Source organism: Gymnoscopelus braueri, assembly GCF_963280865.1.
Source record: "Gymnoscopelus braueri genome assembly, chromosome: 7".
Lineage (NCBI taxonomy): Eukaryota > Metazoa > Chordata > Actinopteri > Myctophiformes > Myctophidae > Gymnoscopelus > Gymnoscopelus braueri.
Genome location: NC_137608.1, coordinates 22,911,590 through 22,937,683, shown reverse-complemented (window position 1 = coordinate 22,937,683; position 26,094 = coordinate 22,911,590). Strand labels below are relative to the sequence as shown.

At 44.1% G+C, this 26,094-nt stretch overlaps 1 protein-coding gene across 2 annotated transcripts in view; it reads left to right on the top strand.

Annotated features, from left to right (window-relative positions):
- sema6a (sema domain, transmembrane domain (TM), and cytoplasmic domain, (semaphorin) 6A) overlaps positions 1-26,094 on the top strand; it is a 128,039-nt gene that overhangs the window by 89,257 nt on the left and 12,688 nt on the right. The window contains exons 12-18 of one of the 2 annotated variants that reach the window (XM_080433068.1): positions 1,702-1,857; positions 4,758-4,931; positions 7,600-7,740; positions 8,012-8,089; positions 12,077-12,135; positions 13,081-13,101; positions 19,497-19,673. In XM_080433068.1, coding sequence (XP_080289194.1) covers positions 1,702-1,857; positions 4,758-4,931; positions 7,600-7,740; positions 8,012-8,089; positions 12,077-12,135; positions 13,081-13,101; positions 19,497-19,673 — 806 coding nt within the window. The remainder of the gene's footprint in view (positions 1-1,701; positions 1,858-4,757; positions 4,932-7,599; positions 7,741-8,011; positions 8,090-12,076; positions 12,136-13,080; positions 13,102-19,496; positions 19,674-26,094) is intronic. The other variant, XM_080433069.1, reaches the window with a different exon arrangement.

The window sequence follows — 26,094 nt, the reverse complement described above, 5'->3', positions numbered from 1 at the left end:
CACCCCAATTGGTGAGACCTTTTTTGTCTGCAAACAGAGAGCTGTAATGCTTAATTTATGCTCCGTCGCACACTGTAAATAGCAAATAGTGGCTATTTTTCGCACGCGACACAGTTGTATAACAAAGTATAAACAGTCATCGGAAGCGCTGAGGATTATTAGAATACAATGCGGATGCCCCCACTTCCATTTTGCCGTCATGTAAATAAGTCCTACTGTAAATCAATTAATCGAAGCCTATCTAGCTTGCTGCTTGGCAAAAATGGAAATTCCAGAATATTATAAAGATATTTGAAGATATTTTCACAAACAGGAATGAAATACAGATATGAGGCGCAGTTACAGACTCCGCATTCGAAGGCTGTCTGGCTTGAGAGACTAGGCTTAACCCCGCTCGGCCCCAGTAGACTGCTCCTCTAGTGCTACACTCATCATACTGAATCATTTACACATTTTGCTTACTGAATTGGAGAAAGGTCTGCCTCTGTTCTGCTCTTCTTGCATCTTCAGACATGGCTATCACCAGTGTTAATGCACTGAAAGTGTGCAATAGAAAGTATGTAAAGCAGACTTTTGAAAATGTGTGATTTAATGCATTTTTTATACTGAAAAGAAATACAAGGAAAGGTTGAATGGAATATTTTTTGGTGGAGTGGATTTGTTTAAGGCAAATAGAACAAATAACTATAAATATCTAAAAGAGACATTTATTTTTCTACTTTTTCAATGGCACAGGATTTTTTGTGAGCTCATGCCCTACTGCAGAGATGTATGCTTTAGTATTAATGAAAAAACATTGTTTTTGTCAGTAACACTGACTCTAGTATTCCAATATGAACCAGATAAAGACAATAGACTGAATAACACATTTCCATTTAAACTGTATTTTCTGATTACCATAATCATTTAAGTCCTATTTTATATTTCGGCTAATTGAAAATGGCTAACCTACAAGCTCACAATGAGTTGTGATGCATACCATATATTGGTTTACTAACATATTGGTTTACTAATGACCCATCCAAAATATGGATGCCAGGTTGACATTGGTTAACTAGGAGAGGGTCTCTATCTTGTTAGCCGGCCGGTTAATGTTCCATGGATCTGGCCTGGGTTATGTGGCACATCAGGGTGTCAGAAGTGGGTACAGTAAAGTGGTTTTACAAGCTCTTAGGGGTGAGATGTCTGCAAAGAGTAACACTATCAAAAGGCTGCTTCACTTTTACAAGCAGCTCCCGTCGGTTCCCTATAAACAGAAATGGTAGATAGGAAGTGTGTCGTGTTTGATTCCAATGAAAACAAGGCATTTTCTTGCTCTGCTCTCATCAAAGCATCTCAGTGCGAAGGGCTAGTGTTGCAGTTTCACCCCTGATTGATTTGAAGTTAAATTAAGCTCCTGTCTAAAACAATCAATCAATGTTACAAGTCCTCTTCTGATCCAAATTATTTTTCTGCTCCTTGTTTGCCCTCATCCACCTCTCCTCTCCTCTCCTCTCCTCTCCCCTCCCCTCCCCTCCCCTCCCCTCCCCTCCCCTCCTCTCCCCTCTTCTCTTCTCTTCTCTTCTCTTCTCTTCTCTTCTCTTCTCTTCTCTTCTCTTCTCTTCTCTTCTCTTCTCTTCTCTTCTCTTCTCTTCTCTTCTCTTCTCTTCTCTTCTCTTCTCTTCTCTTCTCTTCTCCTCTCCTCTCCTCTCCTCTCCTCAGACCTGGATGCTGTGCTGGCACTCCATCTTTGGAGAGGTACAAGCTGTCCAGTGAGTTCCCAGATGACACGTTGAACTTCATCAAGATGCACCCTCTGATGGACGAGGCTGTGCCTTCCATCGCCAACAGACCCTGGTTCCTCAAGACCATGGTCCGGTGAGTGTTACACACCCAGGGCTTCATTGATCCATTTCATCCCTAGGCCTGGAGCCAAATCGGTTTGAAATGGCTTGTTGCTCCAGCAGCAAGACTCATTCAAATCCACTAGTGTCATGTCTTATGAGAATGCGATCTGTGACCTGCTTTAAGGGCCTACTGGTGAAATCCTGAGTGTTAATTTAACAATGAGAGTGTGCAAATGTTGTACGCTCTCTGAGTTACAAATTGATAAATTATTACCACTGAGGATTGTACTGTGTAACCACAGTGCAAGATATACTGATCAATTTTGTAATCCATGAAAGTTCTATGAACTTTTATTTTTTTTCCACACACATTGCCCTTTTATTCAAATGGGGACATTTTCTACCAGGAACAAATTGGGCAAAAGAGAGTTTTTCTTCTTTGTGACTGGCTTACATCCAGAGTTTCTGGAGTTGAGCCCATTCCCCAAAGCAAGTGCTCTCTGGCTGTGGCCGTTTGATCATGAAGGTCTGTCTGGCATTTGGCTACGCTACACACCGACGATTCAGCCAGTCTCTGGGGGTATAGGACAGCAGAGTGCCATCTCATTGGCAACCTGAAACTAGCCCACAGACAGACGGAAGCAAAACACATCTAGCTTTTCATTTGAAATGGTTTTGAATTCCAATTAGTTGAGCTTTAAATTTAGAGATGCTTGAGATGAGCTGGAATTGTAAACTTACCAAGCACTTGACTAACTGTAACCATGGTAAATTCACTTTCAAAACAGGCTGCATGAAGCTATTTTCATGTGGTTTACAAATCATTTGAATGGAATCTGTGCTATTTTGACCCGGTCTGTGTTGTCTTTGTTAGAATGCACACGACTTTCCTGCACCTCTCACCTTTCATTTCATTAACTTAATGCCTTATATATATAATCAGAGGTCAGGCTGTTTCATTTTATTTGAAATGACACTGCACAGAGCGCAGCCGGGGCAGTAGTTAACAGCTTTATGTAAGTTATAAAGACCATTGACATTATGAAGACGGAGAGAGAGAGAGAGAGAGAGAGACAGAAAGAACCGGGTGGGGTGGGGGTGGGGAGGGATTTTATAGTACAGTATCTATGACTTAATTTCTGTATGGAATATTAGTCTTGACTCTGGGAAGTCGACTGGAAACAGCATCTGTAATAGGGCTTTGTCCCTGCCATGCCAGAGGGGACATCTCAGTACCCAGCATCAGTTTTTGTCACAAATTGGAAAAGGCCTATCTATTGTGTCCTTATGACTTCTACTATGGCAGGGTTTTTCAGCTCGCCGTGCACACAATCAGTGGCAGAGAGTGAGGGGGCACTTTGAAGAACCCTCCTCTTGAGATTCCTATTACTTTGAATGGGGAAAAGACAGTGAATGTCTTAGTCCTTGAGATTGTATTATTTCAATGAGACCAAATCCCATTGCCACAGTCCTTGGAGCTACAGCCATGCTTTACGTAGCGGTTGCTTTCATTGGACAAAACCACTGAGAATTTCAATGCCATCTAAGACAGAAACAAAAGGAGAGAATGGAATAAGAGAACATGGCCGTAACCACTCAAACCCTTAAAATGTTCAATTTCAATGTTCGCCACATGCCCAAAATATGGACGCCAGGGTTATTAAAGAGCTGATATTGTAAACCTTACTGTTCAGCACGCTTCATTTACATTCATTACAACCAAAATAGTTTCTTAGGAGCAAATAGTTTTTTGTACATTAGGTTCTCCTTCAGGTCGCATGGCAAACTCTCACAAGGTCCTCTTGTATCCTAAGGATACAAGAGGATTTCCTTTTTTCCCCAATAAGCTCTCAAGTTTAATCTTTAATTGCCATCTCCTTGAATTAATAAAAAAAAAACATTCAAAGGGATTTGCATAATACATACAGATTTGAAGATATGTTTGATAACATTAAGAGGTCCTTTCAGCCCAGAACTAATTGGGAGACAGATAGTCACATCCGAGGAGGTTCACTTTGAGTTTAAAGACCTTGGAGAGTCACTAAAAGTAAACAGCCCGTAGGATTAGTTTTGGTGTTTTGGCCAGCCTGTCGTGCTTGGTATGCCTAGTTGCATCCAAGGCATCAGTACAACAATTAGCAGACACTTGTACCTGGCCAGTTAGCTCACTTATTTGCTATTTTAGATCATACCTGGTACATTCTCATGAACAGTCTGACAGGACTTACCAGTTTAGGGCTGGGAGGGACAAAATCAAATATCACAATTCTTTTTTATTTATTCAAATTTAAAATGTTATCAAATACCTCGATATCACTACACGATACTATAGTATTATGACGCTAATATACAAATTTCAGAAATTGTCAAAGATAGCAAAAATAGCCAATCTACAAGCTCATAATGTGTTGTGGTGTGACACGTTGTGAGGTTCGGCTATTTACACATTTTTTGACAATTTTTTAAAGTATGAAATGAGTCTTAAGGGATTAAAACCAGGAAAAGACAAAATGCCATATCAAGATATCCCAGACGATACCTAGTCTCATATGATATCGCTCAACACTACCATAGTTGGTTTATTATTTGACTACTGTAACTGTCGTCAAGAAATCATTACATGTTGTTTGTGATCCTCAATCAGACATCATCTGATGGATGATATAGTAAATGATTGACTGTGTGATTCGATCTCTGATTGTACTCAGGGATGTACATTTAGTTAGTTTGATCCTTAATTTTTTTTAGAATGGGACAAACCCTAGATGGCACCCGCTAGTGATGCTCGGCATGTTTCCAAACTATATGATGGTGGTCTAATTGTATCGTTGGGCTCCTTATGACACTCTTTGGGGATACGCCAACAAAGTGATTGATTGGCTGGCTAATCGATTGCTACTGTACTTGTGTCCTCTTCGTCTCCTCTTCCAGGTATCGTCTGACGCGCATCGCGGTTGACAACGCCGCCGGGCCCCATAAGAACCACACTGTGGTCTTCCTGGGCTCAGAGAAAGGCATCATTCTCAAGTTCTTGGCCAAGATGAACACTGGCCTCCTCAATGACAGCCTGTTCCTGGAGGAACTCAACGTCTACAACCCTGACAAGTGAGTATCTCTGGCCGCAATGTTTGTGTGCGTGCATGTGTGTGTGCGTACGTATGTACGTGCGTGCGTACATGTGTGTGTGCGTTAGGCCTGACCTCGACTAAGTCGACTAGTCGACTGGTTAGTCGCGGGGGGTCCGAGTCGACTGCGTGTCTCTTAGTCGAATCTAGTCGGATTTTTTTTTTTTATGGCCAAAAATGTTTTAAATTGTTTTTTTGGCCAAGTCTACACCTGCAACCACACGTAACTTCCACTTTATTCTTCTTATTCCTCGTCTTTGTATTGGTATTGTTTGTGTTGGAGCGCCTCAGTGCGGCTGCAGAGTTCATGTGCAACCTCTTCCAGAGAGAGATAGAGACACTAGAAACTCAGCTGGAGACACAAAACAAACTGTGTAGACTTGGCCCTTTGAAATAAAATGTATTTTGGCCCTAAAAAATAAAAAAATAAAAAAATAATTATTAGTCGACTGGCAATTAGTCGCCAATTATATTCGACTAAACAAATCCTTAGTCGGGGACAGGCCTAGTGTGCGTGCGTACGTACGTACGCTACTGCATAAGTGTGTTTAAGGGTGGGGGCTAGCAGTACGCATCTGAGGAAAACAGAGATAGAGTGAGGGAGAGATGGAAAGAGAAACAGCAGTAAAAGAGGGAGCAACCCATAGATACTTTATAGCTACTGGTCCGATACAGTGCGTGCGTACGTGCGTGTCTGTGAGCACATGTGTGTGTGATTTTGCATGTTTCCAACCATGTCCCCTAGTGGGCCAACCCACCAACCCACCAGCCTCCTCAGTACCAGTTCCCCCCAACCCCTGAGCCACAGAGCCGGGCCGGTCAGCCAGCCAGCCAGATGGCTACTCTATCATTTAAAAGAGTTTTATCAGGTTACACTCTGTCCAACCGCAGCTACTAAATTAAAGGCACACATCCCAGGGCTCTGGATAGCGGAGCGCTGCGGCTCCTGACCGCAGCAAAGCCCAGCTCCTCCAGACCCTCGGCTGATTAAAGGAAACATACACACAAGCCTGTGTTAGGCTGGGATCTGTCTCTAATACATTATACGGCTGTGTGTGTGTGTGTGTGTGTGTGTGTGTGTGTGTGTGTGTGTGTGTGTGTGTGTGTGTGTGTGTGTGTTGGACATGGAGGGGAGGGCAGTGGAGAGATGGTGTGTATTTAGAATCGTACTAAATGAGGGGAAATCGGCCAGCGGACGGCCCTGCCAGAGCAAATATTTAGATGAGGAGTAATGGATGAAGGGGAATGAATGGAGCAAAGAGGACACAAGTGAGAAAGGGGTGGAAAGAAGCAGGCCAGAGAATGCTTTATGTGTATATGTACCGCGTATTCTTGTTAGCAGTAGAGAGCCAAGCAGAAGTGAGGGAGAGAGGCATGGAATGAGAGGGAGGCCCTTCAAGGTTACCAGCGGTTGTTGTCCAGCATCTCTGGTCATGTGACAGGCGGAGTGGAGAGGATGATGCCCTCCTGTCATCTCCCCCCTACCCTCTACCTCTCCCTCTTGCCTGCCTCCTCCCCCTATCTCTCCCTTTATCTTTCCCCTGCTCTCCCTCCCTCCCTCCGTCCCTCCACCCTCCCGCCTCATCTCCCTCGTTATGGCAGGGCCCGAGCATTCGCTGGCTGCTGGCCATCTGGCTTTAGTAGTAAGTGACTTTGCCTGCCTGCCTGCCTGCCTGCCTGCCTGACTGACTGACTGACTGACCGACTGATTGACTCGCTGGCTAGATAGCATACCTTGTTGGCTGGCTGGCTGGATGACTGAATGACTGGCTTGCTCACTGGCTGGCTGACTGGCTCAGTGAAGGGCTGCCTGCCATGCATTCCCCAGTGTAGATGGACTCTAAGCCCTAATTGAGAGTGTTAATGCAGGGTCCAGCACGCGGCTAACGGGTAGACTAAGTCCACCCCCAGAGCTGGATGGAGGGATGAGGAGTTGTGCGAACGGAGGGAGAAGGCAGAGATGCTCGACACACCCTAAGGGATTAGAGTGTGTGCATGCCGGCAGGGCCGGCCAGACAAAGAAGGCTTGCATGGGTGGGGCAGCCTTGGACAGAGGGGATTGTGGAATGGGGGTTGGATGGGAGGTTGAATGGGGGTGGATTGAAAGCAATGGTGTTAGTTGGGGTTTACTGTTACTAAGTGCTGCGCTGGTGCTGACTGCTCACAGTGCCCATCTGTCTGTTTATACTGTAGCTGTTGCATCTATACATCCTCTTTATTTCTCTCTCTCTCTCTCTCTCTGACCCAATATTCTCCTCTAGTATTATGCTCCTGCCTCATGCCTGGCCTCATATTTTCCCCCTCTCCCATCTCTTCCCTCTGTTTATGTTTACGTGAGCTCTCTCAAATTGGTGATTTCCTAAAGTGTGTTTCTTCTGCACTATTTGTCTTATGCCTTGCTTTAAAATGTTGTCAGTTGATAGATTCATCCAGACAGACAGAATAACAGACAAATGGCCGAACAGACAAATGGCCGAACAGACAAATGGGCGAATAGACGGACGGACGTACAGACAGAAACAGACGCATAGACAACTAAATATAGGACATAGCATAGAAAGAAAGAAAGGAAGAAAGAAAGAAAACTTGAAATTAACAAGAAAACCCCACCTTTCTGTACTGTAAAACCTCTGTGTTTGTTTCCTCAGGTGTAGCATAGACGGCGTGGAAGACAAGCGTATCATCAGCATACAGATAGACAGTAGAAGTCACTCTTTGTGGGTGGCCTTCACCTCCTGCGTGGTTAAGGTGCCGCTGTCTCGCTGTGAACGGCATGGGAGATGCAAGAAGTAAGTTCGATTTTCATGCGTGAAACCCTTCATACGGTTAGGGTTAATCATTTCTCACAAGTAATACATTGTGTGTGTGTGTGTGTGTGTGTGTGTGTGTGTGTGTGTGTGTGTGTGTGTGTGTGTGTGTGTGTGTGTGTGTGTGTGTGTGTGTGTGTGTGTGTGTGTGTGTGTGTGTGTGTGTGTGTGTGTGTGTGTGTGTGTGTGTGTGTGTGTGTGTGTGTGTGTGCGTGCGTGTGTGAATGTGTGCGCGTGCGTGTATGTCCTCAAGGTCGTGTATAGCCTCCAGGGACCCATATTGTGGTTGGGTGTCTGAAGGAGCATGCAGAGATGTGGTCCTCAACCAAAAGTAAGTAAATACAGTATAGGAATGTGCTCTGTCGTTTAAGCATGTCCAATCTAATCAGTCATAAGCATCACCATTATTTGTAGCTTCTAAAATGACATTCCTCGCTGAAGCCCCCCTGCTCTTCATGTAGCCTACTTTCTACTTATTTCTTTCCAATATGGCTGCTGTGCATAGCCTATACAACAAACATTGCCCTTCTATTAGCATCCACGGTACAGCAGGGAGGGGTATGATGTTTTTGAAATAGCTTCATGAAGTGTGAAAGGCAGGACAAGTTTTCTGTGCCGGTCTCTTATTTCATAATGCTCTGGTGTCGTGCCTAGCGACCTAGTCCTCTCTCTCTCTCTGTATTTGCCGCATGTGGTCATTCCCATTCTGCGGTGCAGGGTGTATTTTCCTCCCTCTGAAAGGCCAATTGGAAGGATGAATGGAAGGAAAGTGTCATTCGCCCCAAGGCCTGGGGCTGGTTGGGTACTGGGGTAAGGGAAAGCCTGATGCTAGTGGTAACTATAATTTGTGACTCGAGTTATGACACAGAACCAGATTATGCTTTCTCAACAAACAGCGCATGGAGTTTTTGTGGTAAAAAAAAATAAGAAAAAAAAACATTTTATGGATGAAGTCATAACAAAGGGGCCTGCGTTCTGTTGGTTATTTGATGTTGAGTGAGTTTGATTCCTCTAGCAGCTAAATGATCGGTCTGGCATGCCTTTGCAAGAAATAGATATTAGATATTTTTTTACATTCACACACACACACTCACACTCACACACTCACACTCACACACACACACACACACACACACACACACACACACACACACACACACACACACACACACACACACACACACTCCTACACACAAACACACTCTGTCCTATTATTTTTTGGTAAAGCCAGGGCGCTGGACTGTTCTGATTGAGTTTCCACTTTGGAGCTGTGGCTGACAGTGGCATTAGGAGGTCACATGACCTCACCTCTTACTGTACAATATTCCTAAGTGAGCGAGAGGAGGATTAGTCCTGGTATGATCTGTTGGTCTGTGGCAAGAGACGCTGTTTGTTTGTCTGTCTGTCTGTCTGTCTGTGTGTCTATCCATCAATCTACAGTATCTGTCTGTCTGTCGGTCTGCCTGCAAGTCTATCTGCCTATCCATCCATCCACCCATCCATCCAACCGCCCTCCTGCCCGTCCTTCTATCTATTCTGTCTGTCTGTCTTTTATCCATCCCTTGTAATCCCCCATTTCTTTCTACTGATCCCTATCTCACAATGTTTCCTTCTTGCGTTCTAGCTCCTTCCCTCTCCCCTCCTCCACCCCTCCTCCATCTGGTGGAGGCTGCAGTGTGCCAGCTTTCCCATGTAGAGAAATGTCGCCCATAATGCCTATAAACAGCCTGGACCCTGGTCACCTGCAATATGGTCCCCACTCAGCCTTTGACCATGCGTACAATGGCACATGCCTTGTGTATCATCATCATCACCATCATCATCATCATCATTATTATGTACACTTAGCTCATAATTGTGCTTCTCTGACAAAAGACTCAGTGCACTACTGTGGGATTTGCATATTAATACTAATTTGTATACAGTGCAGGCAAGTGTAAAAGTTCCCTACCCTGCACCTTTTCTAGATTAGTGGAGTAGCAACTTTGCAGCGGCAGCTCAGCGTTTTAATAGTAAATTTAGTACTGTATGAATCAGTGTTAACATCTAGATACTGTACTGTAGATACTCTACTTGTTTTATGATCATTCGAAAGTGAAAGCTTAAGACTGGTAATCTTATGTGAATCAAGGTCACACGGAATAGACGACATTCAGGAAGCATTATTCCTACCTATTGTATGTGTGTGAGGCTAATCTGTGATCAGCTCTTCTGTTTGGTATGAATCCTTAAATGCTATTGTGTTTGACCTGCATTTTGCCCACCATGTTCCTTGTGCATAACCACTGAATGACTAGATCGGGTCTGATGCGACACAATGCTTCTTGGCTATCTCGATTTCAAGTTACTTAAATGTATCGGATGAATGTAAGTTAAATATGCATTATTCCGTTTCACTGGGATCTCACTGTTCAACTTAAACTGACTTGCCCCCTGACATACTGAGTGACTGTCTTCTTTGGTACGCCCTACTTGGGATTTGAACCCATAACCTAATGTACATGCTGAGGTTCATTCTCTTATACGAGTGCGTGCAGGAGCTCTTTGGGGAGTGCTTTTGACTATCCATTGTTAATTCATCTGTGGAACAAGTGGAATTTAAACTCCCAAACTCCTAACCTTGAGTTCAAGCCGGTAGATTTACATTCTTACCAACGGAGCCGTGCAGGACGTCACTGCCTGCTGCTACTGTGCGAGTCTTAATGTGTCCGTGTGAGCTCATCGCAAGACTTGAACCCATATCCTCAGCGTCGCCAGTGCACACACGGTTTTGGGTAAGGGGAAGAGTGTATGGGTGGTCCATAATGCATAATGCCTTTGTACTTAGACATGTCTGTATCTGCCTTGTGATTATGACCGACTGTGATAAAAGAATCAGATAAGCAGATTAAACATACAGCCACATATGGAGAGACAATGATGTGGGCCTTTTGTTGTTGTTGTAGTTGTTTTTCATGGCAGTAGTATTATACTGTCTACAGTATAATGGGAAATTGTTAGTTATTAGTGAGATGGCTGTACTTTAAAGTTGTGCTTGCCTCAGTGTTGAATTTATTTGGTAATCTATAATTCACAATTCAGGCAGCACTGCAAGATAAAAAAAATTGTTCTTGGCAAGATATCACAATATGAAATGCCAGATCTCTGTTCCTGCAGTTCCGTTGTACTGTGCACTGGTTTTCTTCTGCCGAAGGTGTTTTGTTATTTATTCCCGTTTAATATTAGGTTTGTGCCGTGCCGTCAACACCGATCGGGGGATCAGGGTGGGTGGTGTGGTGTGTTTTTGGAAAAATGATTCCCCTTCCTTCATGCTGTGATTGTGGCCAGTGGAGGGTGAGGAAGATGGGATGTGGGTGGGTGAGAAGGAGAAGCGGGCGGAGTAAGGGGGAGGGGGGGGGGGGACGTTGTGCGGGAGGCTGTCAGGCGTGACTGTGATCCTGGTTGACAGTTGGTCCGCTCTGTTTCACTGATCTCCTTATAGCGCCTGCTTGGTGGTCTCTAAAAAAGAACTACCAAAAAAATAACATGCAGCTCGCCTGTCTTAACCTCTCTCTCTCTCTCTCTCTGTCTCTCTCTCTCTCTCTCTGTCTCTCTCTCTCTCTGAAAATCTTTGACTCTGTCTCTCTGTCTGTATTTCTCCGTATGCCTGTTGCTCTCCCTCTCTCTCTCACCCCCCGTCCACCCCATCATATGATGGCACCCCAGCAGGGTTCCCCTTCCCTGGCCTGGCTGTGGGCCATGTGATTTCGATTATAGCTTTGTATCGCTCTGTTCAAATGGCATGCTCTCAAGTGAGGTTTCTCTTTATGCGGAGGGAGGGGTGTTGAGGTTTTCGCTGGTTTAGGGATGCTTTGCAACGTCCTATTTTTTTGCTTAGCTAACAGTTATCATTATCTGTTGCCAATTATTGCAAATGTTCTCATGCATTCTAACGAAATATTTATCGGTGGTGATGAGACCCACTATTATCTGGCTAACAGCCCTGTGTTTGCTGTGGTTTGACTATGGTTTCATGTCCGGAGTCCTTTATCGCAAGTGCTTTTCTTTGGCCTGCACAGTGCCCGCTCATCTTTTTACTTGATTTCTTGCCAATATTGGTTTTCCTCTTGGCTTATTGCAAGATACAAAAACCACAAAGTTAGCTTGTGGGCTATGGGTTTGTGTTTGCTCTATGGGTTTGTGTTTGCTGCTGGGGTCCATGCAGCATCTTATCAATAGTTAGCTTGTTGTTGTAGCTGGTCTTTTTCTGGTGTGTGGCGTGGCCTGCATGGCGTGGCCTGTTTTCAGCTGCTGACCATGATGTCTCTGTTCCCTGCAGATCGGCCTTTGAGCAGGACGTGGAGCATGGCAACACAGATGGCCTGGGAGACTGCCAAAGTAAGCAGGCCCCCTTCCCTCCATCTTTCTCTCATTTCTTCTCTGCGCTTTCCCTCCCCTTCCTTCCTTCCTTCCTTCTTTCCCTGTAACTGTCTGCCTCTTCCCTCCATCCCTCTCCTCTCTGTCACCTTTCTCTCTCTCTCTCTCTCCGTCCTTCCCTCACAATCCTTTCTCTCAGGTCCGTTCGTCCATCTGTCCCTCTGCCTCCCACCCCCTGTTTTCTCTGGTTCTTCTGGTGTTGATGGTACTCAATAGCCTTGTGTCCCATAGGACAAGGACTGCCACATGCAAAAAGCGCAACACACAACACATGCCTTCATCGACACAGGGAAACGGTTTACCCAAAGCTGTCATAGAGTTCAATTCAAAGCACAACACAAGGCAGAGAACACACAACCCCAGCCAACCACTCTCAAGCCCGCCCGGCCACTTAAAAGCTCTCTTTTATTTTAGACCATACAGCGATGCAGACAATTTCTTTCTTTCTGTCGACAGTGGGAAATCCAAAATGCATCTTCGTCTAAACTTGTTTTCATATGTGTCATGTTGTGTGCACTGTGATATTTGTTCAACGTGACATCCAGCCGATTTGGATGCGAGGCATATTCACATTAAAACACCCCCCCCAACTCATTTCATTTCATTTCAATTCGGTTGACTCCGAGGAAAGTAATGGCTGTGAATATGCCTTTCATTCGATTTGACCAGCATGTTTTGCCAAGGGAGGTAGTAACATTTGACCTGCATTAGCCGAAGGAGCCATTTATAGATCACCACTGATTAGATGTTGGGACAACACTGAACAGCTAGTCGATTTCAAATTACTTTAAAGGTCGTGTTTTTTTTTGTTTGGAGTCTGTTTGTTTTTATCATGTTAAAGCACAGAACTTCTCTACTTCTGCACTAACGCATTTTCCCTTCATCTTTTTTTTCCCCATTTTCTAGATTCCTTTGTGGCTCTCAATGGTAAGTATTCCATGTTAGAGGTAATCAGATAAAAGGACGAGGAGAGCTGCATTTCATCTCCCCTCACTCTTTTATCTTCAGCCCCGCCCACTTCAGCCAATCAATCACTCACTCCCTCTCAGGGAAATGAAAACCCCGCCCACATGCACAACGAGAGGTTATTAATGACTCCGGGGTTTTTTCACTGGAATTAATTTGATTCCTTCTTTTTCTTTTATAGACGGTCAACCCAGTCATAAAGGTCATGAAAGGTTGCAGCATGGTCAGTTTAAACACTTGCAAACCCCAAAGTCCAGTTGGCCCCGACCCTAAATCAGTCCCTTTTGTTTAGAATTGTTTAGAACAGTGGTTCTCAAACATTTTCATGTGAAGGACACCTTAATTGATATGTAAATATTCTGTGCTCATAAAAGAAGATTTGTTTTCAAAATGCTCAATATTATTCCAAATTTGATTGGAAGATTTTTTGTCAAAATTGCAGATCTACACGTTGACTACGCAATGCATCACGAGGCGTTGTGAGCTTGTAGATCAGCTATATGAACTGATTTTGATGCTACATTAAATAATATTGTTGGGAACCCCCTCAATAATCCCTGGGCATCCCTCCCCAGACCCTACTTTGAGAACCACTGGTTTTGAACCTAGTATTCAGAACCTTAGAATTAGAATTTATTCGCACTGCCTCTGTTTTCTGAATTCTGTTAGGCCTGCATTCTTGACCCTCCCCTCCCCGAGATTGAAGGCTCCCCCCCACCCTGTTGTCCAATAGCATCGATTAGCCCTGACCTTTGCTTACCTAATTGGATGGATCTGGTTGTTAGTGGTTAAGGGCTTGGTGGTGAGGGGATGCATCAACATGCACATTAATAGTACAACTTGTTGACAGACAGACAGACAGACAGACAGACAGAGAGGGAGAAAGAGAGAGAGAGTTTAAACAGAAGCTTGTCTGTTTAGAGTGAGTAAGACTTAGATGTGTGTTTGCAAACCACAACCAAGCATTGTATGGTTGGCACAGAGTATACATACACTCCACGACAGCTTATACAAAAAGGGCAAATGTAAACATGCTTGGATGCATGCCTTCACTCCTGCATGCACACACACGCACACACACACACACACACACACACACACACACACACACACACACACACACACACACACACACACACACACACACACACACACACACACACACACAGACACACACAGACACCTTTGATCTCTGACTCATTTTAAGTGATATATATATATATATATTCTCTCACAATCATACAACACAATTCCCCAATCATACCTCCGTTAGTGTGTTTACAGCGCATTCTAGGTGGCGGCTGATTGATGTCATTTTCTCTCTTCGAGGGCTTTTTAGGGAATGGTAAACAGATGTGATCCGCCTGCAGCTCTGTCACACTTATCTGTGACACCAACAAGCATGCGCGGGCACACATACACACACCCAAGCATGCACAAACGCACGCACACACGCACGCACGCACGCACAGATGCACACACACATACCTTGCAGCTGCTAGATCAAAACAGTCAGATCCATATGGAATGAGACGAGAATATCTATTCTGAACTTATTCCAGATCGCCTAACTCCCTCAGTGACCCCCGATGGCCACCCCCCATTGTGAGGCTCCTTTTGTAGATATAGGGTCAGGGATAAAGCATCGCTGTTGATGTGCTCTCCAACCATGCTGAATACCGTATGTTTGTACGGGTTTGGCTGTGGGTTTTGAGGCACACACACACACACACACACACACACACACACACACACACACACACACACACACACACACACACAGAGAGAGAATCTAGTTTTTTAGTGCCAGGCACAACAATAGCAGATCTCCAACTGGTGAACTGTTGCAGATGTACAAGCTTGTGAAACTTGAAACTTGTGAGCTTGACGAAATAGACATTAAGCATTACACAACGAATTTGTACAGCTACACGGATGAGCACACACACGTGCACACGTTTACAAACACATTCGCTCTGGCATGTACACATCGTGTACCTACACGTCAATGAACACTTGCAAACATGCATGCACACATCGATAGACCAAAACACACACACACACACACACACACACACACACACACACACACACACACACACACACACACACACACACACACACACACACATAGTATACATGCGTGCAAACATACATACGCTTACAGACAACACCTAGGTTGCACTTCTGCATAAAGTCTCAGACTCAGTCTGTCTGCCAGCAGTAGATATGGACTTAAAGATAACAAAAAAACTCTCTCTCTCTCTCTCTCTCTCTCTCTCCTCCCCTGCGCCAGACGTGACATCCTCTCCTCTCTTTTAATCTGGAGAAAGAGAGGGATGTGCATCCGTCGGCAGTTTAGTTTTTCTTTTCACCGAATCTGCAGAAGAGCTGAGGCTCCCAGAACCCCCCCCCCACTCTCTCTATGTGTGTCATCTGCCTTGAATTGCACTTCCCCTGGTGTTGGGCGGGGGGTTGAATTATAAAATAGGCCTGTCACACTAATCTCTCAGCCTTGGGCCAATAGTTAAATAAATCATTTTAATGATTGCTACGCCACACGGGGAGGAGGAGGAGGATGCTGGTGGGGTTGGGTGGTTGGGGCGCGGGGGGGATGTTAGTCGGTGCTGTTGTGCCCAGTTCACCAACAGCAGTAGTGTTAGCCCCCTCAAATGTCACCCTCATTGAACGAGTGCATGGACACAATATTTTTCGCAATCCTCGCAAACACATACGTACACTTGCGTGCATACTGCCCTCACATTGAAGGGAGCGTGTTAAAATGGTTTACTGTAGTCCAGGTGGGGGTGGGGGGGGGGGTGGGGGTGGCTGATTACCAGCAAGGCTGTTGATCAGAGCGTAGCCCATCTTCATCTTTAACATAGGGGCTTAAACGCTGCCTTCCATAACATAACAACTCCTATAACTCACAGCATGGCCAAGTGCAGCTTATACGAAAATCATCTACGGTAAATTTGCCATGAGTACGTGGGATGCATAATGCCAATGCTGTGGCTTAGAAATATGCCTCCTCTTGTTAAACGTATGGAGGGACCTTCGTAAACACCAAGTCTGCGATACGTAGTGTGGAGAAGGGTGTTTAGATATTAACACATTGATTGCCTAGATCGAGTCAACTCGTTTTTAGAATCCATCGCTTGATTGCCTAGATCGAGTTAACTCGTTTTTACATTTTTGGGGGAAAATTCCACAAGGGGCGACCTAACACAGCTTTGGAATGATCGATCGTCTCTCAGAGAAGAACAATGTGGATGTGACGTCATTCCAAAAAACGTCACTTCCATCCGCCCCAATGATGGGATTTTCAGAAAAACGGCTGTAACTCAGTTTCTTTTTTTTCCATTGAAAACCACCCGTTTTCAGCGGACCAAAGCTCCAAAATGGCGGATCACGGTTGGAAACTTGTTGTTCCCATGGATACACAGATCCTTCCGTCTACTCACAGGAAACTTTTTCCGTGTGTTTTTTTTACACAATGTCGGTTCCACGGCGTTTCAAATATCATCGGATTGAGGTAATTATACGCCGGCACGGGGATAGAAAACTATGTTTAATATCTTGGCAGTCAATGTGTTAATACGTGCAGATGTACAGGGACCAGCAGGCAGAAGACTTGACAGTGATCGATTGAGACGGTGGAAGAAGAGCAGATGAAAGATGGGGTGGGGGGGTTGTGCTAGGGCTAGCAGCAATGAGACAGTGCTAACACTTTTACATTTGAAGCTGTGCAAGTGAAACTTTCTCTAAAGGTTGTAATAAATGAATACTAATCTCCAGATATATCCCAATCATGCAGATGTCTCCTGTCTTGCGATCCTCATCATGGCTCTGACCTCACTAGCTGAGTTGTGATACCCTGTTGAACTGTTGGCCAGTCATCCTGACTCCCATTAGGAAGTGTAATTACAGGGATGAGTTCGATCGGAGGAAATTAATTAAGCCTTTACAGCGACCTCTCAAATGATTGATCTGCTAAGTCTTCCAAAATGTGCTGTGCTTAAATGAAGACAGACAGGCAGACAGACAGACAGACAGACAGAGATGAAATCAGTGTTTATGGCTGTCCTTCTAAATAAAAAGAGGTTCAGAGGTGTTAAAGTAATGCCACATATATATGTTTGTTAGTTTATTAAAGGATCCCCATTAGATAAACATGAATGAGCCTCTAGTCTTCCTGGGGTCTTTGCAGTGAGAACAGGAGAGAGATGGAGTGTGCATCCCAAGTTTCTCTCATGTGCCTTTTTTCCTTGTGTCTTCGTCTTATCTGAGGATATACGGAGAGACGCAAGGAAACCATGTGAGGAGAGAGGAAATGAGTTAAAATGAGTTTTCCCCCCCTTTGAAGAATCATGTGAAGCAACATCCTTTTTTGATTATGGTGGCACAGCTGGATCTGCTGCCAGCATCTGTTGTTACCGTTATATTCACACTGACACAAACAGTAGCCCCCAACCCCCATCTTCATGACTCTGTTTAGACACATTTACTTGTATTTACAATGTTATCGAGTCATTTGTCATAGTTTGCCACACTGATAGGCTGATGACCTGCTCATTGATGGAAATGAAAGAACAGTCTTTAGCCTTGCCTTGCTGTGCCAAGTACTCTGTCACTGTTAAATGAAACATATTTCAGACCTATCAGTAAAGGGCAACCTACGAGCCATGACACACCAGGGTTTCTCATTAATATATTAAACTGTGGCCACAGTTTAATTTGCCCCACTGCAGTTTCATGTCGGCATATTACCATCACTTGCGACACTTGCACAAAGACGGGCACGCATACACACACACACACACACACACACACACACACACACACACACACACACACACACACACACACACACACACACACACACACACACACCCAACTGCAACTAAACTGTGTCACCCCTCACCACAGATGCATTCTGTGGGACACACAGCACATTATTTCCCTCACATACTATGTTAAAGCAATAAGCCCCAAGAGGCAGTGGTTTACAGTGATTTTAGAATAGCTATGGGGTGTTGTTAGGCACGACGCAGAGCCGGAGACATTTAATTAATGTCATGGCGTTCAGCTAAAAGTCTTCCGGGAAGGATGCTCTTGTGTATCCTCGCCCATAGCTCCTCAAAGATGCCTCCTTGCTCCTCAGCAGAGAAATAAGGGCTTTTAGGGACAACCGTCAAAAGAACGAATTCTGGTTCAAGTAAGGATCAAGGAAATAAGAGACTTGAGATATACCCAGAGAGAGAAAGAGACCTTCTTTTGTTCCACACCAAGGTCACGAGAGAAACGGGAGTTCTGAGAAAACTCAAATGCAAAACACATACACAGGAGTTAAGGTGAGGTTAACCACTTTCAACCTTGGGCATATCATTATAAGCAAAACATTTCAATAATTTGTCATATTTTTTCAAAAATAGCAAAAACATTATTCTCCGTCTGCAGTATATACTATAGGACTTAAGAAGGTTTATTTGTAGAGGATGGCTGGGAGTTGAGGAGCGATGGTGGAAGGCGTGGGCAGGATGGAATGGCAGGCAGACTGGCAGGCAAGGGAGCAGGCAGACGAAGGGTGATCCTGAGAACAAGGAAAGACCGTTAGAACAATTTTGGAACAACCACCAAGAACTACAGTAATCACTTGGGTGAAGAGCCAGGGTTTATAAGTAGGAGAGGTGATGAGCTGATGGATGGCAGGTGTGTAGGTTCCAGGTGAGTGAGCAGCAGGACAGGAACACACACACACACACACACACACACACACACACACACACAGACCAACAGGCGACACAGAAGGAGAGGGAAACACAAGGGAAGATACTGGGACAGGGCCATGGCTTTGACATATGTGCACACACACACACACACACACACACACACACACACACACACACACACACACACACACACACACACACACACACACACACACACACACACACACACACACACACACACACACACACTCTCTCGTATACTTGCTAATGAGTTGCCCACGGGGTCACCTGGGAGAAACACTTTTCTGCCTCACACAGCCCAACAGCTGTCTGTGTTCAAGTGTATAAGAGAGTTGCATGTGGATGTGTGTGTGTGCATGCGTGCGTACGTGCGTTCGTTTGTGAGTGTATGCGTGCCTGCGTGTGTGTGTGTGGGGGGGGGGGGGGCTTGAGTGGGTTTGTAACTACAGTATGCACCCAGAGAAATACTACACGGGCAGTCTCTCAATCTCCATCCTTGAGTGTGCGCTTGAAAGCGTGCATCCCTGCCAGCATGTTGTGTGTGTGTGTGTGTGTGCGTGTGTCCGTGCTGAGCCCTAGTTTAACCTGTGTTGTGTCCGGCAGGCCACCACCACCACCACCAACACACCCTCCCACTCCCCACCTCCGCCCTGCCGGAGGCGGCAGAGAGCCCCCTGGGCCGGGGGCGCATGGTGGAACGTAAGGACCCCCCTATGAGCTCAGACAAAGGGGAGGAGCCCTACATGGCCGTGCCATCTCAGACGCAGCCCGAAACCAATGGTAAGCCTTGGAACGAAAAAAAACATAAACGGCCCATTTGGTCCACTGTCACCTGTGGCAAGGGAGGGGATGGGGGGCTCAGGGGGAGCCAGGGAGGGGTTCATAGTAATTGAGATTTACCGCTGCCTGGCTGCTTCCGGCTGACTAGACACAGAGTTGGCGGATGAATCTGTCACTGGGGGACAAATTGTCTCGTACTGCACATACAACGCATTTGCACAGCGCACAAACACATAGACATGCGGAGAAATGCATACACGCGCAATCACACACACACACACACACACACACATGTGTGCAGGAACATTCATACACAAATGCACTCGTACATATGGAGAGATACGGCGGTATTAAAGATGTCTATGCACACACACAAAATGTACGCTAGATTTATTAGCCATGGACTGTAATGTCCCACAGGAGATGTAATATCCAGACCATTACGCTCTGAAGAAGGAGATTGCAATGTATTTATTTCCGCAAGAAGATGGCCCTGGCCCTCCGTCATGCGCTGTGACATAGTGATAAGGACAACGCCCTTTTCTCTGGTGTTAACAACCTACCTAACATTACACTGCCTCAAGGACAGCTCTCTGGATGAACGATTGAGAGAGAGAGAGAGAGAGAGAGAGAGAGGGAGAGAGAGAGATAGAGGCAGGAGACAAAGCAAAGAACAGGAAGAGATAAGCTTCATGTTAATGAGAAATAAAAACAATCACATACTGCAAGGGCTACTGTTTCATACTCTAATACAACAGATACATTACTGGTCCCATTAACCCAACATGTGACATGTCCCTCCTGCATTACATGGTTCATGATATTAGCACAGCCACAGTGATGAGTAGATATTGATTATCAATAATGATGATGACTAATCATCAGCAGTGGCTTTATATTTCACACTGCCTTTTTTTTTTAAAGCACTCAAAACCACAAATCAGCCTCATCTCTTTATTAAAAAACACACATTTATTTAACAGGCTAATGCATTCGGAGAAAAATTACGTCATTGATTGTACAAGCACATACACATACTTTCTCCCACTCACACTTTCTAATAGACCCTTTTCACAGCAGACAGTTTGACGGATAAACACAGCTGAAGGTAATAACATTCATTGTGGGTGTGTTGTTTACAGTGACAGCTAGCTTCATGCTGGTGCCCAGAAACACCAAAATGAAACACGCCCATGATTAACGTTATTGCATTCAGCTGCATTTATACCTCATCAAAATGTTGGCTGTGAAAAGGCTCCATGCTGACCTCTGTGTGACCGTCTTTGGGGCGTGGCAGTTACCGTTACTGTCGCACGCGTCAGCCAGCCGGAAGCAGCGACTCGGCACCCGCTTGGTAGATCAGAGCACAATGGTGGCAGACACTTCAGACAGCATGCCCACGGCTAGCATCACGACATGCTGCCCTCGTTTGCCTTTACCTGAGCAGGTGTCACGTGACTAAGAGCCTTCTTTAAGGATCGAGTTCCGCTGATCTGAATCAAGTTGTGACCCAGTAAAATCCTCCAAGAATGTAAATATGCAACCAATTGGACCTGTTTTTTTTTCACTCTCAGACTTAAAGCTGCAATCCGGAACTTATTTGAACGAATACAAATTTGAGAAATGTAAACCCTGGTGTCGCGTAGGACAGCTATAGGTCGTAATGCCTGAAGATCATAAGTGAAATATCTCCCCTGGCAAACTGGGTGTGGCTTCTTGGCTGAGCGATAGAAATTTGGTCTCATCAGGGTTCAAATCCCAGGTTGGATATAAAAGTTACGGATTGCAACTTTAAATGAACACTGCAGATTTTGCTGAGTGCTACCGGAAGCTATGTCGCCTGGTGAACCAAAACATGCATCCAGGAGGTTTACAAATTAATATATGATGAAGGTGATGGAGATCTTAATTTCCTTTCTTGGGGCCGTGGCTGTCAGTCAAATGTGTCTTGCTCAGGTAACCAGCAACGAGGGCTCACATTTCAAAACAATGCTTCTCGCTGTCTTTTTTTCTGTATTATTGTTATTGTTTTTATATGACACCTTTTACAGCTTATTTCAGTAAATATCTGTTCAGCTCTACTGTTTCATTTCTTTTGCATTTTCTAAAAGTCAGCTCTGATGAGATTTGTCTGTTTTTCTTTTGTTGGTTTCTTTGTCAGTGTTTCATGATGTTTTTTTGCATGGTTTGGAGATGTTATTTTCTTCGCTATTTATATTTTTATTTAATTATTTTCTGCTATTATTGCTTTGATGGAATTAAGCACTGTTTTTCCTCCACACAGCTTAATGCATTTATTTCTGCATGGCAAATTGAGCACTGCAGTCAACAGTACTCATTCCCAGGGTTCGATTTGTAACAAAAAGAAAACATTTTCGTAACCACTTAAGCTATATACACTTTGTCAAATATAGCCGATCTACATGCTCAAAATGTGTTGCGATGTGACACATTGTGAGCTTACGGATGCGCTATGTATGAATTATTAAAAAAGTTTTACAAATTTTGACAAATTGACACATTTTGAAAATGTACCCAAAAGAGGTACACCAGGGTTAACGTGGTTGACATACCCATATTGAATTACATTGATTAATTGTGATATTATCAAACATATTTATCAAACATTTTCCAAAAGTTGTCTCCATGTATTTAATTCAATTTGACAAGGAGCAGAGATATAACATATCCTCCTGTGATTAAAATGAATGACCAGACGGGGGATTTCAAAAGCAGAGACATGGATTTCCTCCTCATTCCCCCCAGCAAATCGAACCCTGCTCATTTACCTCTTTCCCCATCCTTGTGTCGTCTATTACTGGCTTCAGGTGCCAAATGTACTGTGAAAGTGAAACTGGAGACCCAGTTTAACATTATATTGAATGTGATTGATTCAGACACTAATTAGCTATTTCACATAATGGAAAAATATAATCCGAATTTTAGCCCCATACCGATTAATTTATGGTGCACAGTTTATAGACTGTATGGGGGATAAACATTTAGCTAGACTGTTAATTTGACAAGTTCAGTAAAAGTTTGTTACGCTCAATGAAATTCAAAGTCACACAGTAATCACCCCCAGAAAGTTGTTTGGCGAGCTTCTCCGTGATTCGCAAGAAACTCGAATTACCCTCCAACTTTTTCATTTGCAGTCGAGTCATTGTGGGAGCTTATCGGCTAATGAATATTACTGTACAGCACTGCCAGTATGTATTGGCCCAGCACCTCCAGAGCAATTACAATAATCTGAAAAGAGATGAGCATTCACACACTGGTGATACTTAGCACCCAGTGGCATGGTTACCCAGTGTACCAACGGGGCTGTAGCAGTCGCCAGGTGGCTGCTTATGTGTGCGTTTGTGTGTGCGTGTGCTGAGCAGGGGTGTAAAACGTACTCGGGTATTTTACTTAAGTAAAAGTATCAATACTGCAATGTAGAAATACTCCGTCACTAGTAAAAGTCCGGAATTCAAAATTTACTTGAATAAAAGTACAAAAGTATTGGTATCAAAATGTACTTAAAGTACCCAAAAATAAAAGTACTAAAATGTTTGAAAATGGCAGATGTGAGCTTGTAGATCGGCTATTTTCAATTAGCCTGTGTATAAAATAGGGCTAAAGTGGTTAAAGTAATACTAGGTAACGTTTTCAACAAAACTAAAGTTAAATTGTATATCTTTTGCGAGTGGCAAAAGTTTCACAACACCCACTCCGTGAATTTCACCCCCGGAAGCCTTTTATTTATATATTTTCTATTGAACGTGTACGGGGGGGACTTTCCCGGGAAAATGACGTTCCTGGCCAACGTCATGACGTCGTGGCCGACGTCCTCAGGAACTACCGCAACGGTTTCCTGTTTGGCCAGGAACTACCGCGCTATTAACTAAAAGGAACCTCACGCTGATTTTAAGATAATGTAGGATTGGAAGATCGAAAAAGAACAGAAAAAGAAAGCACAGCTCATGGTAACTAATGCTCCACTGGCTAAGAGAAACGATCCGTAGATAGTATAAAACAATTAAAAGATCGCTTTTTGAAACGCTTCCGGCTTCCGGTGAAAACGAATGGAATTCTGGGTAATCGAGGATTACGGAAATTGTATGCAGTGACGGTAGTGACCAGCAGAGGTTGCTAAAAATCGTTAGTTGTGAATTTGCATTGTACAACTTTAATGTATGTCTTATAATATAATAATTGATCATTGCAAAGTAACTAGTAACTAAAGTTTTCAAATAATTGTAGTGCAGTAAAAGTACAATATTTGCCTCTAAGATGTAGTGGAGTAGAAGTAAAAGTACAGAAATACTCCAGTAAAGTAAAAAATACCTCAACATTGTACTTAAGTACAGTACTTGAGTAAATGTACTTACTTTACACCACTGGTGCTGAGGTTTTTTTTTTCACAGTACATTTGATCTCTGTGTTTGTGTCTGTCTGCCCTCCAATCTGTCTGGCTCTCATCTGTCTGTGTGATATTTGCCACCTCTCCCCTGCCCCCGTCCCCTGCCCCAAATAATCCCTGCTCCTCCCGAGTCCCATGTCAACCTCTCCTCTGTCCTCTGCCCCATCTGCTGCCATTGTGATTAGACTCCCTTCCACAGGACCTCTCTCATCCGACTAGGATGGCATGTTCCAAGGCTATACCTTAGCTAGCGCAAATGAATTCCTACATGTATTTATAGAGCATCCCTCCCCTTCCTACCTCCCTTCTTCACCTCCTTCCCCACATGTCTTTGCCCTCTTTGGTTCTCTCTCCCCTCGCTCCCTGTCTCCTCTCCAGCCAGGGTCATAGCTCTTCTCCCATCTGGGAATGAGTCCCTGAGTCCTGCCCTGCTTTTCTTCTCTCTTTCTCTCTCTCTCTCTCTCTCTCTCGTTCACCTCTTTCTCAAACCCCCCTTCTTATTTAATACCCCTATCCCTCCTCGACCTATCTATCTCTATCTATCCCTCCCCCACCTAGACTTGTAGCCATTGCTGTGTCGTTTCAATTTATGGGTTAATTATAGAGGCAATCTAAGGTAAGGGAGGGAGGAAGAGAGAGATTGAGATTGAGAGAGAGAGAGAGAGATGTGAGGATAAGTAAGCTAGAGAAAAACACAGGAAGGGGGAAGATACTGAGAGAGAGAGAAATGGAGAGACAGCGATCGGGGAGGAATCAGCACTAATTCCAAACTGCCGAGAATAGAGAAGTGCGACAGACAGGGTTGATGTGAAGATGCGAAGAGATAGAAGACAGAGAAACTGAGATAGATACAATACTGAGCAGCAGAGAGGGATGGGAGAGGAAGAGAACAGGAAGGAGAGGGAGATAAGAGTGAAAGTTAAACATAACGGAGGGATATAACGACAGTGTTCTCTTTCTAATACTCGCTTCAATGTCTCTCATTTTATCAGAGAACCGGGGTTACGGTCGAAACCTATTGTTTTCTCTCTCCTCATGTTTGCCTTGTCTCTGTTGTCCGTTTGCGCACCAGACCACAACTCTAACTTTGCACAATCTATGCTCTCTGTTGTATGTGCACTCAACTAACTGAGCTCATCAAACTAATACTCAGGATTAGTTACCAGTCTTGGTACAGTAGCTAGTAGCTACTGTACCAACACTGGAAATGCATTTGGAAGGAATCGGTGTTGGACTGGTATCGGAACATCTTATGAGGATAAAACAAAAGAGAAAATCTGTGCTGTACAGTACCTTTGGCGTATGAGATTAACCTTCTTTGTTTTCTTGTGTAATACTCATATTTCACAAGGATAAGTATTCAAAGCTATTTTCTCATCAAGGATGGTGCAGAGAATCGGTTCCTGAACACGTATAATTCATGTGTCTCCGTGAATTTGATTTGCTCAATTTGACGAGCGTGTCAAGCTTTTATAGATGACCTGGAAACATTTCAGTTGTGTCTTTTATGACTGAAAGACATTTCTTGGCCAAATAATATATAGCTTATCAAGAAATATGAGCCCCCTGTGTGTCAGGATTTCACAATGATATAGACTGTCTGACAGCTGCCGGGAGAGGGTTATTTTCAGCTGCAGGCATCTTTCTGACACCACTTTGCCAAGGTGTATCTGGCTTTATAGGGGATACAGTCAGACCTCTCTCACACAGGTGATGCCAATTACTTGTTTGTGCCAAAAATCCTGATATTTTGAACACTTTACTCAGATTCACTCTTGGTGGTTTCACATTGATGGCTGAACGATTGCACTGTGGAAGGGTTTTTTACAAGGAATGTTTTCTGAATCCTGGACAGCACAATACACCTGTACTAGTAAACATTCTATAATTAATACATGACTTATACTAGACAGGCTCTTGTTGAATAATTATTGCACTCCTTAAAATGATGTATAATTTGCAGTTTGTTGTAAGTCATAAGAAAAACAGGATTGGATGCTGTGATAATTCTTGTTC